Below are 12092 nucleotides of genomic sequence, written 5' to 3' on the forward strand. Positions count from 1 at the left end.
AAGAGTTCTGATTTTTATGCAAGCATAGGTATTCTCTCAAATTATTCTTGTGTTATTCTTCATTATTTTCTCTAAGTTTTATGGTAGTATTGGCCAGTCGAACGATTATAACACAGTCGTAAAACCAAGCTTGGTGTCGTCCGTGGAGATTGATACAAAAAGCCCTGTCACTAAACTGACTACATGGCACAAACTCGACGTAGCCGTCGTTCAGGCAATGCAAACGCAAATGCTAATGTAAACGCTAGTGGGAATACCAATGGGAACTCTAATGGGAATGCGAATTGGAAATGCCAACGGCAACATGGTCGTGATTGCTCTTTAGGAGGTCGATCGTGCTTCCGTCGGGGATCTACGTGAGCAGTTAATTGAGTCGTCCACCACTTGATTTACGCCAACAGCTCAGTCGCCGAAACTCAGCTGAGCGGTCAATGGCTAATAATGAGCGACCGGTCATACCTTCAGCAGTGGTGCCGGCCGCAGCGACGAATCCTCCGGAAACTCCCGCACCAAGTCTTGTCGATGTAATCGCCCAAGTAACCGTGGCTTTTGGGAAAGTGGGCGTCCTACCCTTGCCGGGCAAGCAGCAGGCGCCGCAACCATCAACTCTAGTAGAGTAAAGTAGACGTGTGACCTCTTAAGATAATGGTTGCTCTGAGCATTCGAATGGCCGCACCATTAGCAGAAATCAGTCTAGGCGGCCAACCCAATCGCGTCGGGGTCTTGCAGTTCCCACACGGTCAGTTAAAGATCGGTTGAGCGATCGAGTCGGACGTCGCTCGCCCAACCGACTAGTGAGGGGGGGGGGGGGGGCTAGGGAGCACTCTGGAGCAGGATTCAGGCAGAATGATTTGCGTAGGCACCTGGTTAACCAGCGCGATTGGGAAGTAGTTGCCCACGATTTGGAGAGCAGTGGGGAGACCAGCTAGGAGAGCGCACGCCCAGCCCGATGAGCCTGGAGTTGCGGACCTAGCATTTATATAGCCTTAATTAGATCCCCAAGATTTGGAGGATGCCTGAGGTCTTGTTGGTCATAATGTTCTCATTCAGAGTCCTAAGCCTGACTCTAATATTATGAGCCCTCCTGACACATATTTTGGAGTTCATCTTTTATCCATGCAGTTGGGGATTAGGTTTCATATCCATAGCTTCTTCATAGAGTTTCAAAATTATTATGAGATAGCCCCAGGTCAACTTGTCTCGAATGGCCACCTAGCAATTGCTAGTTTCCTTTCTTTATGCCGAGAGGGGGGGGGGNGGGGGGGGGGGGGGGGGGGGGGGGGGGGGGGGAGGGAGTAGAACCCACATTAAGTCTTTTCCAAGCCCTGTTTCTAGTTGGTAAGTCGTCCACCTCCTTCGAGGGTAAAGGTTTCGTTGTGATTTCTTCCATACCCTGCCTCAAGCTTTTTGACGATTGTGCTACTTTTAACAAGGTGTGGAAACAAACATTTATCTTTGTCTCTCTTGGTTGTCCACCCCCTTTTGTCGTTAGGTGGGGATCCCAAGTCAGGTGTCAGCCACCTTTAGATAAGAATCCTTTTGTGCGTAAGGGTGTAGTTGAGCTTAGGAGAGGTGGTCCTCTAAAGGTTGCTAAATATACTACCGAGTGGGAGTTTGCAAAATTGGTTTTTTTGAGGACTCGACCAGCTCCCCTTGATCCAACCGGTATCATTCTACTGTTCATGACGCTTGACTGTATTTCTTAACTGCTTACTCTAACCGTGTTTGCTTTGTAGGTACCATGTCTTCGAGAGCAGACTGATATTTGTCGTAGATTGCACAAAATCCTCCGTCCAAAAAAAGCAAGACAAACAAGAAATTAAAGGAAAAAAGAGTCAAGTAGCAATGGCGGAGGAGCCAGCTAGAGCCAAGTCCTTTGTCCCTTACACCGACAAACGGTTACATTACACCGACACAATGAAGAGAGAAGATAATTACTCCAACGGCTCCCCGTTATTATTACCCAACACTCAATGTAGGCTGACCATTATGAGGAGTCCGTTACACTCATCTGAAGAGCCGTTGCGCTCAAAGTATAAATAATAGACCCTGTAGTATAATGGGGACACACAAAACATTCTGTACTGAGACTATAGTAATATAAAAGTATCACTTTCCTAAATATATTCCGATAACATATTTACTGTCAGTACTAAATTAAAAGTACATTATTTGTATAACGAGTGTACATTATTTGATAGTATACAAAATAATGTACTTTTAATGAATACAATGTAAATTTTTAATATACTGAAAGTATATTATTTGTGTACTGAATGTACATTATTTGATAGTATACAAAATAATGTACTTTCAATACTCAAATAATGTATTTTCTATGAATACAATGTACTACGGAGTACATTTTTAATATACTAAAAGTATATTATTTAATAGTATATAAAATAATGTACTTTCAGTACTCAAATAATATACTTTATGTATACAAATAATATAATGTACTTTTTATTTATGATCAACACAACTGTGTGGACCATAGTTCATAAAATAATAATCCTATAGTTTGCAAGCTAACTAGTACACAGAAATGGGTCGGGTTTACTCAATGCATATATTCCAATAGTGGCTACGGGATTCTTGTGCGATCAAGAATTTAATAACTTTTCAAGATTCATTACATGAATGAGGATCTACATGTCAAGACCTCATCAGCTCCCTTGATTATATTCTCACACCATATCTAATTCAAAATCTTTTCAAACTCTCTAAAATTTATTCATCAAGTTGATAATATGCTCTATAGGTGTTGCAATGGACATTAATATGGACTTGTTATAAATAACTCCTTCGAGGAAGAGAGAAGGGTAATTATCAATTTATAGGAGAAATAGAAAGTTGGACTTTAATTTAAAAAATTTGGGTTATTCAAATCATATTTTACGAGAGATACTTAAAAATCATGTTATATTGAAGTTTATCAATGGTACTTGATATTGCAATCGTTGGAACATTTATAGTTGCTCATTGGAGAATTACAAAATGATGGATTATTTTAATAAAAAAAGTTCAATTGAAATTTGAGCTTGTGAATATTATCAAGTAATCGTAGATAAAAATAAATAAAAAAATGAGTTAGCAATGCCATGTTATGCTATGCTGGTGTTTTTGCTCCCTATTGGTATGTGCCGAGATATTGAAATAATACTTAATAAGTTCTGGTGGACAGGAACCTGTGGTGATGGAAAAGGGGTCCGATGGAGATCTTGGGGTGGGCTATGCCATCCTAAAGAAAAAGGAGGTTTGGGCTTTAGAAGACTGCGAGAAATGAATTTAGCTCTTTTGAGAAAGCAGGCGTGGCGATTAATTACTAGACCGAACTCTCTTGTGGCTCGAGTTTATAAAAGTCGCTATTATCCTCATGGTTCTTTTCTTGATGCAGCCCCCGGGAGCAACCCCTCATTTATTTGGAGTGGCTTGATTGAGACTCAGGAAGTGATTAGACGAGGAGCTAGAAGATGCATTGGTGATGGCATGAGTACGAAAATAGGCCGTGATCCTTGGCTTCCTACTGAGGATAACCCGTTTATTACTACATCTTTGCCCGAGGCTATTTATGAAGCTCCTGTATCATCTTTGTTAAACATGCAGGGACTGGGTTGGGACGAGGAGTGTGTGAAGGATATTTTTAACGAAAGGGATGCTAGTATTGTACTAAATATTCCAGTTAGCTTGCGACGACCTAGTGATGCTTGGGTTTGGTATAAGGAAGCGAAAGGTGAGTACACGGTCAAGTCTGCCTATAGAATGTTGGTGGGAGAATTGCAAGATAACAGACCATGGCGTTTGTTATGGAATCTTAAGGTACCTCCTAAAGTGAAGCTATTTTGTTGGCAGTTTGCCTCCTCTTTTTTGCCCACTCGTGATGCATTAGTTACGAAACAAATCCAGTGCTCACTATTATGTCATATGTGTGGTTAGACTGATGAATCCGCCCGGCATTTGTTCATGGATTGTACGAATGCGGTTGCTATGTGGACTACAATAGGCTTATCTTCTCCTACACTGGGACAAGGTACACTTTCAGAGTGGTTTTTTAATATGCTTGCTAAATTAAAAGATGATATGCAATGCAAGTTTGTCATGCTTTGTTAGGGACTATGGGGAAGCCGGAATAATAAAGTATGGAATGGGAATGCTTTTGATTGTAATGCTGTAATTCATTCATCTCTCACTTTCTTGACAAACTGGAAGGCAGCGTATGATCCAATGTTGACAACCAAAGGTTCTGGTGGCAGGTTGCTGAAGTGGAAAGCTCCATCACCTGGCCGGTTAAAGATGAACACGGATATTGCTATGGATATTCATCACAATATTATGGGGTTGGGCTGGGTGCTACGAGATCACCATGGTATGTTTCTAGCTGCAAAGGCGATGCAAATTAGTGGAAATTATAGTGTTCAAGAGGCCGAAGCGGTTTGTATTCGTGAAGCTTTGAGTTGACTGAAAGGAACCGGGATGGGAGATGTAGATATTGAGACTGATTCTCAACTTGTTTATTATGCTTTATCTTCGAATCCTTTTATTTCTACTTTTGGTTTTCTGATTGATGATATTAAAGAAGTTACATCTATGATTGAGGGTGTAGACTTCTGTTTTGTTAAGCGATCTGCGAATCGTGCTGCCCACATTGTTGCTCGGGAAGCCGTTTCTTTGACAGGTTGCGGGGAGTGGTTCGATACTCCTCCTCTTTATCTTGTTGATTGCCTTTTATCTGATTTAATGAATTAAGTTTTTTATCTCAAAAAAAAAAAAAATGAGTTAGGGGAATTTATCTTCTTCTCCCTCCCTTAATCTTAAAACATAATAATAACAAGAGTTAATTTCATAAATAGTCCTTCGATTATTAACTTTTACTAATTTTTGTACTCGACTTTTAATTTGATCAAAGTTGGTCCCTTAACTATTGATTTTGTACCAATTTTGGTCCTTCTGTTAAATCTATGTTAAATAGATGTTAACATTGAGGACAAAAATGTAAAGTCAAATATTTTAATTTTTCTTCATCACTTTTCTCCCCTCCTCCCTCGCAAGATTATATAGGGAACAATGTGAGTCAATATATTTATTTTTTACATTTTATGTTAAATTGTTTCAAGTAATCAAATTTTTTCTTGTATTTTATTTTTGAATTTTTTTTTGGTTTATTGCAATGTAATATATACTCCGTAATAATATTTTATTTTTTTTTGTATAAATTCTCTAACTGGATGTGGAGTGTTATTGTATATTTTATTGTTGTATTAGGTGTTTTTTGGCTTTATTTGATAGCAAAAAGGTACAAAATCAATAGTTTAAAAAAAGTGAAGAAGAATGGTTAAAATATTTGATTTTACATTTTTGCTCTCAATTTTAACACCCATTTAAGAAGTACAGTCAAACTTGAAACATTATAGTTACTAAGCTAGCTGTTCGACTAACTTGGCTGGAGTTGCTTCTCGAAATTCATATCCAAATATTTTATTTGTTAGTATTATTCAATTTAGTTAATTTAAAAAGTGCAAACTGCCAACACCATTGGCTAACTATATTGAAAAGTCAGTGACGCAAGTATCCTTCATTTGGTGATCAATAGGTAACTATCCAACACCAAACTTTGATACTGCATGTACCATTTTTGCCCCTTGTTTGGTACAAGAACCAACTCTTCATTAGACTATTTATGCTTACTTCACTTGTGAGTCAAGAATGGTTTCTTTAGGAATTGTGAAACCGATTGCTTGCAGCCTTGAAATACTAGGGGCATCGCCATACTTTAGACAAACTATTGGCCCCATTAACACACTATATTTGAGGAATTTAACTTGATATAGATATCTTGAAAAGAACTGATATGACCCCATAGGATCAGATCAGCATTGTAAGGGATTATATTGTTGAGGAATTTTCCTACTTATTGGACTAGACATTTCCTTTGGGTTTGAGTACATATATATTTTAATACATTTTGTCACGCATGTATTTGACATATTTTATAATCTCATGCCATTTAATTTATACTTTTATTTATTTATTTATTAGTAATCAGCATATTATTAATTGCAGCTTTTAAAAATTTGGGAGCATAATTAATTTTTATATAAAGTTGGGTAAAAATTTGGGAACATAATTGATTTTTTATATAAAGTTTGGGAATGTATTTGACCATTTTTCTATAAAATTATTGTGTCTTCGTCTCTAGCTATGGACACAAAGATTGCTCATCATCTTTGGCTCGCCGGAAAGGAAGAAAACATACCAATAATGACTCTTTTGGCTAGTGAAAAATATTTAAGGCGGAATGTAATTGAAATTTCATATAAAAAATTACCAGGAAGATTGGTTTCATTGGTTGGTTGAGTTTGAAATTATAAGGAATAATACGTATAAATTAAAGACTAATATGCCTCTATACAATAATGATGATAATAAAACTAATAGTGATTTTTAATTTAAAATATTATAATTTATAAATTACAATATCATGAATTAAAATAGAGTTAATTCCACTAGAGGTCCCTTGTCTTTGGTGGCAATTCCAAATTTAGTCCTAGACTATCGTTTTTGTCATTTAACATCCCAAACTGTTATTTTTTGGACACTTTTATTCTTTTTCATGACTTCTATTATTTCTAGTACGGACATTTTTGTCCCTTCATATTTTTCTTTTGTTATTTTTCCGGTTTCAACCTGTTTAATTATAGTTTAGGATGTTATTAATAACCGGTTGAAAAATATGGTTATTAAAAATCAGAGGTTACCTAAAAGCCTAACCCAATTAAATTGGTCGAAACCGAAAAAATAACAAAAGAAAAATATAAAAAGATAAAAATGTCCTTACTAAAAAATAAGAAAAGTCATAAGAAGGACTAAAAGTATCCAACAAATAATAGTCGGGATGTTAAATGTCAAAAACGATAGTCTAGGACTAAATTTGAAATTGTCACCAAAGACAAGTCACCTCTGGTAGAATTAATTCATTAAAATATTACAATTATATATTTATATGTTTTATTATAATAATATAATAAAAATTATTATACATATTTTGTTCAAAGTAATTAAGAAAGTTTTATGAGAATATAAAATTGTCCTATCAAATGAAAAATTGTTGCTAATGTCTGTGGAGCGCAAAAATGGAAAAATACAAATGTTGAGCCTTGTAAAACTTTTTCCTCATATTTGTGGAAAACATTTCCTGTGAAAAAAGTTTTTCAACGAACCAATCAAATTGTTTCAATGAACCAATCAAATATTTGAGGAAAACATTTCCTCAAATTTAAAGAAAACTATTTCCCTTAAATAAGTTTTCTATCCAACCAAATACCCCGAAAAGGTTAAAAATTAATGTTTATGTTAAAAATAAATTAAAAATTAAAAAGAAAAGTCACTTGGTCAGAGAAACCAGTAATTAGTCCGTAAAACCAATCAAATTGGTCTAAATTCATGAATTTGACTTGTTTGGGAGTCCATTATACTTTTTTTTTTTTAAATAAAAATAAAAATAAAAAGTGAATGAACTGTAGTGACTAATTTTAATATTTTTCCAAAAAAATTGAAAGTATTGATTCAATTTGTGTTTAGGTTCTTATTTGTCCTCATTTCTTGGGCCCTTCCCTAAAAGCTTAGCCCGAGATATAGGCTCTGTTATATAAAGCACTTTACGGTGCTTTGTTCATCAAGTGCAAATTATACTATGGAGTATAGACCATGGTCCAAAACAGTGCCGTTTCTTTTAATGAAGAGAAACGGCACATGTTCGTATCATTCACACATTTTATGAGTAAAATTTTGTTTGTGTAACATATTTAGTTTCGATAATTTTATATATATTGCAGTTTCATTTCAACACAATTACAGTTTTATTTCGATATTAACTATAGTTTCATTCGACATTATACACTCAAATATATGAAACTGTTATTCAGTTTCATTTTATATACACTATAGTTTCATTACAACACAACTATAGTATAACTACAGTTTAATTGGACAATATACACTCAAATATGTGAAACCGTTATTCAGTTTCATTTTATATACACTGCATTTACATTTGAACACAACTACAATTTCATTTCGATATAACTACAGTTTCATTCAATATTATACACTCAAATATGTGAAACTGTTATTCAGTTTAATTTTATATACAATATAGTTTTCATTACAACACAACTAAAGTATTATTTCGATATAACTACAGTTTCATTGGACAATATACACTCAAATATATGAAATTGTTATTCAGTTACATTTTATATAAATTGCAGTTTCTTTTCAACACAACTACAATTTCATTTCAATTCAACTACATTGTTATTTGATAATATAAAAACAAATGTGAGACAGTTTAATTTTACATAAACTGTAGTTTCATTTACCGGGCTCCGTTAAAATGTGACGGCAACCGTTTCTTTACTTAAAGAACGACGCCGTTTTTTTTTTACCATGGTCCACATGGTCCACGATATAACTGCTATTCATCAAGCACCTTCCACTATTTTATTGCAACAAGTGTTTTGTTACACTGTTCATCAGTGCTTTACTATAATATATAGATTTTTTGTCACGAAATTTTAAGGTGTACTTTTTTAGAATCATGCTAATTCTGAGCAGTTTTCTGAAATTAATTTATATTAATTTCCATTATTTAATTGAATTTCGTTATATAGAATTTTTGTTGTAGTGACAATCTAAGAGAATTATTTACAAAACTTTGATGCATGGGCTATAAAAAGTTGTCTTCAGGGCAGCGACAACCTCCGACTAGGTATACATGAACAAACAGTTTAGAAGATTCTTATAATATTGAAGATTATGTCCTGAATGCTCATGGTTATATTTTTTTTACCCTTAGTCATGTTTTTTCCTATTGAATTTTTCTTAGGCTAAGATTTTTAATAAAGCAACCAGTGTGACACATGGTTCACACTTTGCTTATATCGTGTACTCTTTTCGTTGACTAAATTTTTTCCACTGAATTTTTCTAGCGAGGCTTTTAACAAAACATGCTTATGGTAAAATAATGACCAAGGGACAGTGTTATAAATATTTATGTGATTTATGACCATTATCCTATTTCCTTCTATTTACTATTAGATACAGTTTTCCCATATATGCACGTATCAGTTATGAATGAAAATGGATTTTTGAAGTTCTAACATTTTTCAGTTTCTCTTCCCTTTACTTTTCTGTCTATCTATTCTCTGTATTATTATTGCGTACAATTACGTTAAAAATCATCCCCGTAGACTGAGCTAAAGGAGGCCAAATTTATAACAAAAATAAATTTAAAATTTTAAAAAGAGACCATTATTGTGTGAACCATGATCCACTCAGTTATATGAATTATGGACTACAAATTACGTTTGACGCTCTTATGTGTTTGACGCGCTTACTGGTTGCTCTGGTAATTAGCCCCGGCTAATTACCAGAGCAACCAGTAAAACCAATTAAATTGGTCTAAATCCATGAATTTGACTTGTTCGCGGCTAATTACACCATTTTTTAAATTAAATTGAATGAACAACAACATTTTTAGATAGTTTTTTTTTTTACAACAACATTTTTAGATAGTTTAGTGGTTAATTTTAACATTTTTTTCAAAAAATTTGAAACTAGAAGTATTAATTCAATTTCTGTCGATCATTATTGTATGGACTATGGTCCACACAACTGTGTGGACCATAAATAAAAAGTATATTTTTAATATACTAAAAGTATATTATTTTTGTACATAAAGTATATTATTTTAGAGTACATTATTTAAGTACTGAAAGTACATTATTTTATATATACTATGAAATAATGTACATTCAGTACAAAAATAATATACTTTTAGTATAATGAAAAAATACCTTATATTCATGGTCCATACAGTTATGTGGACCATACACAATAATTTGCCAATTTCTATTTAAGTTCTTATTTGGGCAATTTATATCGTGGACCAGGGTGTACAATGCATTTGCATTGTGCACCCCCGTACAAAAATGTTAGGAGATGAGTTCTGTATATTCTAGGCAATCGTTCTGTGTATTCTAGGAAATCGTTCTGTATATTCATGTTAGTAACACATGTTGTGATGTGTTTGTGCATTCGAATGTTTAGAAGTATGAGTTCTGTATATTTTGTGTCAATATTTTGTGTATTCTAGGTAACCGTTCTGTGTATTCATGTTATTAACTCAAGTTTTGGTGTGTTTGTGCATTCGAATGTTAGGAGGATGAGTTCGGGGTATTTTGTGTCAAATATTTTGTGTATTCTAGGCAAACGTTCTGTGTATTCATGTTAGTAACATTCGAATGTTAGGAGGATGAGTTCTGTGTATTTTGTGTCAATATTCTGTGTATTCTAGGAAAACGTTATGTGTATTCTTAGGCAACCATTCCGTGTATTCATGTTAGTAACATTCGAATGTTAGGAAGATGAGTTCTGTGTATTTTGTGTCAATATTCTGTGTATTCTAAGCAACCGTTCTATGTATTTATGTTAGTAACACAGGTTGTGATGTGTTTGTGCATTCGAATGTTAGGATACACAAAATATAAACCCAAGTATTATCTCTTATATTCCATGTTTTTCAAATTTCACAATGTTGTTTAAATATTCACATTTTGTCATGCGTGTTTTTGTGATCTGATGAACTTGTGTGTGTTTTTTGTTCTTGCTTCTTCGTCACTGTTTTTGTTGTTGTTCAAATTACAGTTATATTTTAATTAAAAAAATCTGTAATATGCCACATCGCGACGCGAGCGCCTTGTTTCGGACTAGGGTCCACAATGCATTGTGGACCCTGATCCACGATATAACGTTCCTCTTATTTGTCCTCATTTCTTGGGCCCTTCCCTAAAAGCTTAGTCCGAGATATGGGCTCTGTTAGAGTTTAAGAAGCTCTCAAATTGGGCTGGAACGACTAGCACGACACTCTTAGAATTTGGGCAAATTATGTTATGGCAATGTGGACTCGAGTTCATGTTTACAATTTTAGAAATCGATGTTCACAATTTTAAAACTTTATGTTCACAATTTTAAAATTTTATATTCACAATTTTATATCTCAATATACAAAATTACACTAGTCAATATTTACAAATTTTAAACTATATATTCACAATTTTGTTATATAGATTCAAAAATTGTGTTATACTGTTGAATATAGAGTTCTGTAATTGTAAATATAAAGTTCTAAAATTGTGAACGTAGAATTCTAAAATTATGAACATGAACCTGGATCCACATTTCAAGGTGGACCCGAGTCCATGGCATACCAATTGTAAATTTTGAGCAAATTATGTAATGAACTAGGATTCACTAATCTGAACAGATTGTCCTTCAATTACCAGATTACATAATCTGAACAGGTCCACTATACATAGACTTCGGTCTACATTTGTAGGCTTGATTCATTTTGCTTTACAGAGGATTGTAGTGGCCTCCTTGACGAGGAATGCAAGTCATACAATAGTTATACCATGGACTTGGATCCATTTTGCAAAATAGACTCATCACAATTTACATGTTTTATTTTTAAAAAATACAACTTTACATATTAAATGTTCACAATTCAAATTGTAAAAATTCAATGTATAAATCGTGAACATTTAGTTGTGAACATTCAATATATAAATTATAAACATTCAGTAATATATTGTGTATTTTGAATCTGAATTTACAGAATAACTTACCCCAGTCATATGTTTGGTCAGGCTTCGTATTTAACAACTAATGACGTGGTAATACGGTTAGATCATGTCTGGGAGGCAGGCGTGACACATTGAAATGCTAACGCATCAATTTCGTGACACTAACACGCCAATATTCCTTGTAAATTAGTTTGGGCAATGCTTGCTTTTATTTATTTATTTATTTTAATCCTTGATTGAAAAAGAAAACAAATGTTTGCTAATTCAACAAAGCATTCGTCTCAAATTTTAACTACTGAAGCAGAATTCTAGCCAGGAACTGCTGCTTAGCTAGTCAACTGGCACCTCCACCTCCATCTTCAACCCAGGATGCTCAAAAACCTGGAACAAACAAAAAAACATCATAAAACACATCAAAAAGAAGAAAAAAAAAAAAAAAAAAAAAAA

General features: G+C 34.0%; 1 protein-coding gene across 2 annotated transcripts in view; it reads right to left on the reverse strand.

Moving 5' to 3' along the window:
* Positions 1-11820: 11820 nt before the first annotated feature.
* Positions 11821-12092, reverse strand: part of LOC116010004 (calcineurin subunit B-like) — a 4139-nt gene continuing 3867 nt past the window's right edge. For both annotated transcript variants that reach the window (XM_031249259.1, XM_031249261.1), the window contains exon 7: positions 11821-12026. In XM_031249259.1, coding sequence (XP_031105119.1) covers positions 11976-12026 — 51 coding nt within the window. In that variant the 3' untranslated portion in view covers positions 11821-11975. The remainder of the gene's footprint in view (positions 12027-12092) is intronic.

This window comes from Ipomoea triloba, chromosome 2 (assembly GCF_003576645.1).
Source record: "Ipomoea triloba cultivar NCNSP0323 chromosome 2, ASM357664v1".
Classification (NCBI taxonomy): domain Eukaryota; kingdom Viridiplantae; phylum Streptophyta; class Magnoliopsida; order Solanales; family Convolvulaceae; genus Ipomoea; species Ipomoea triloba.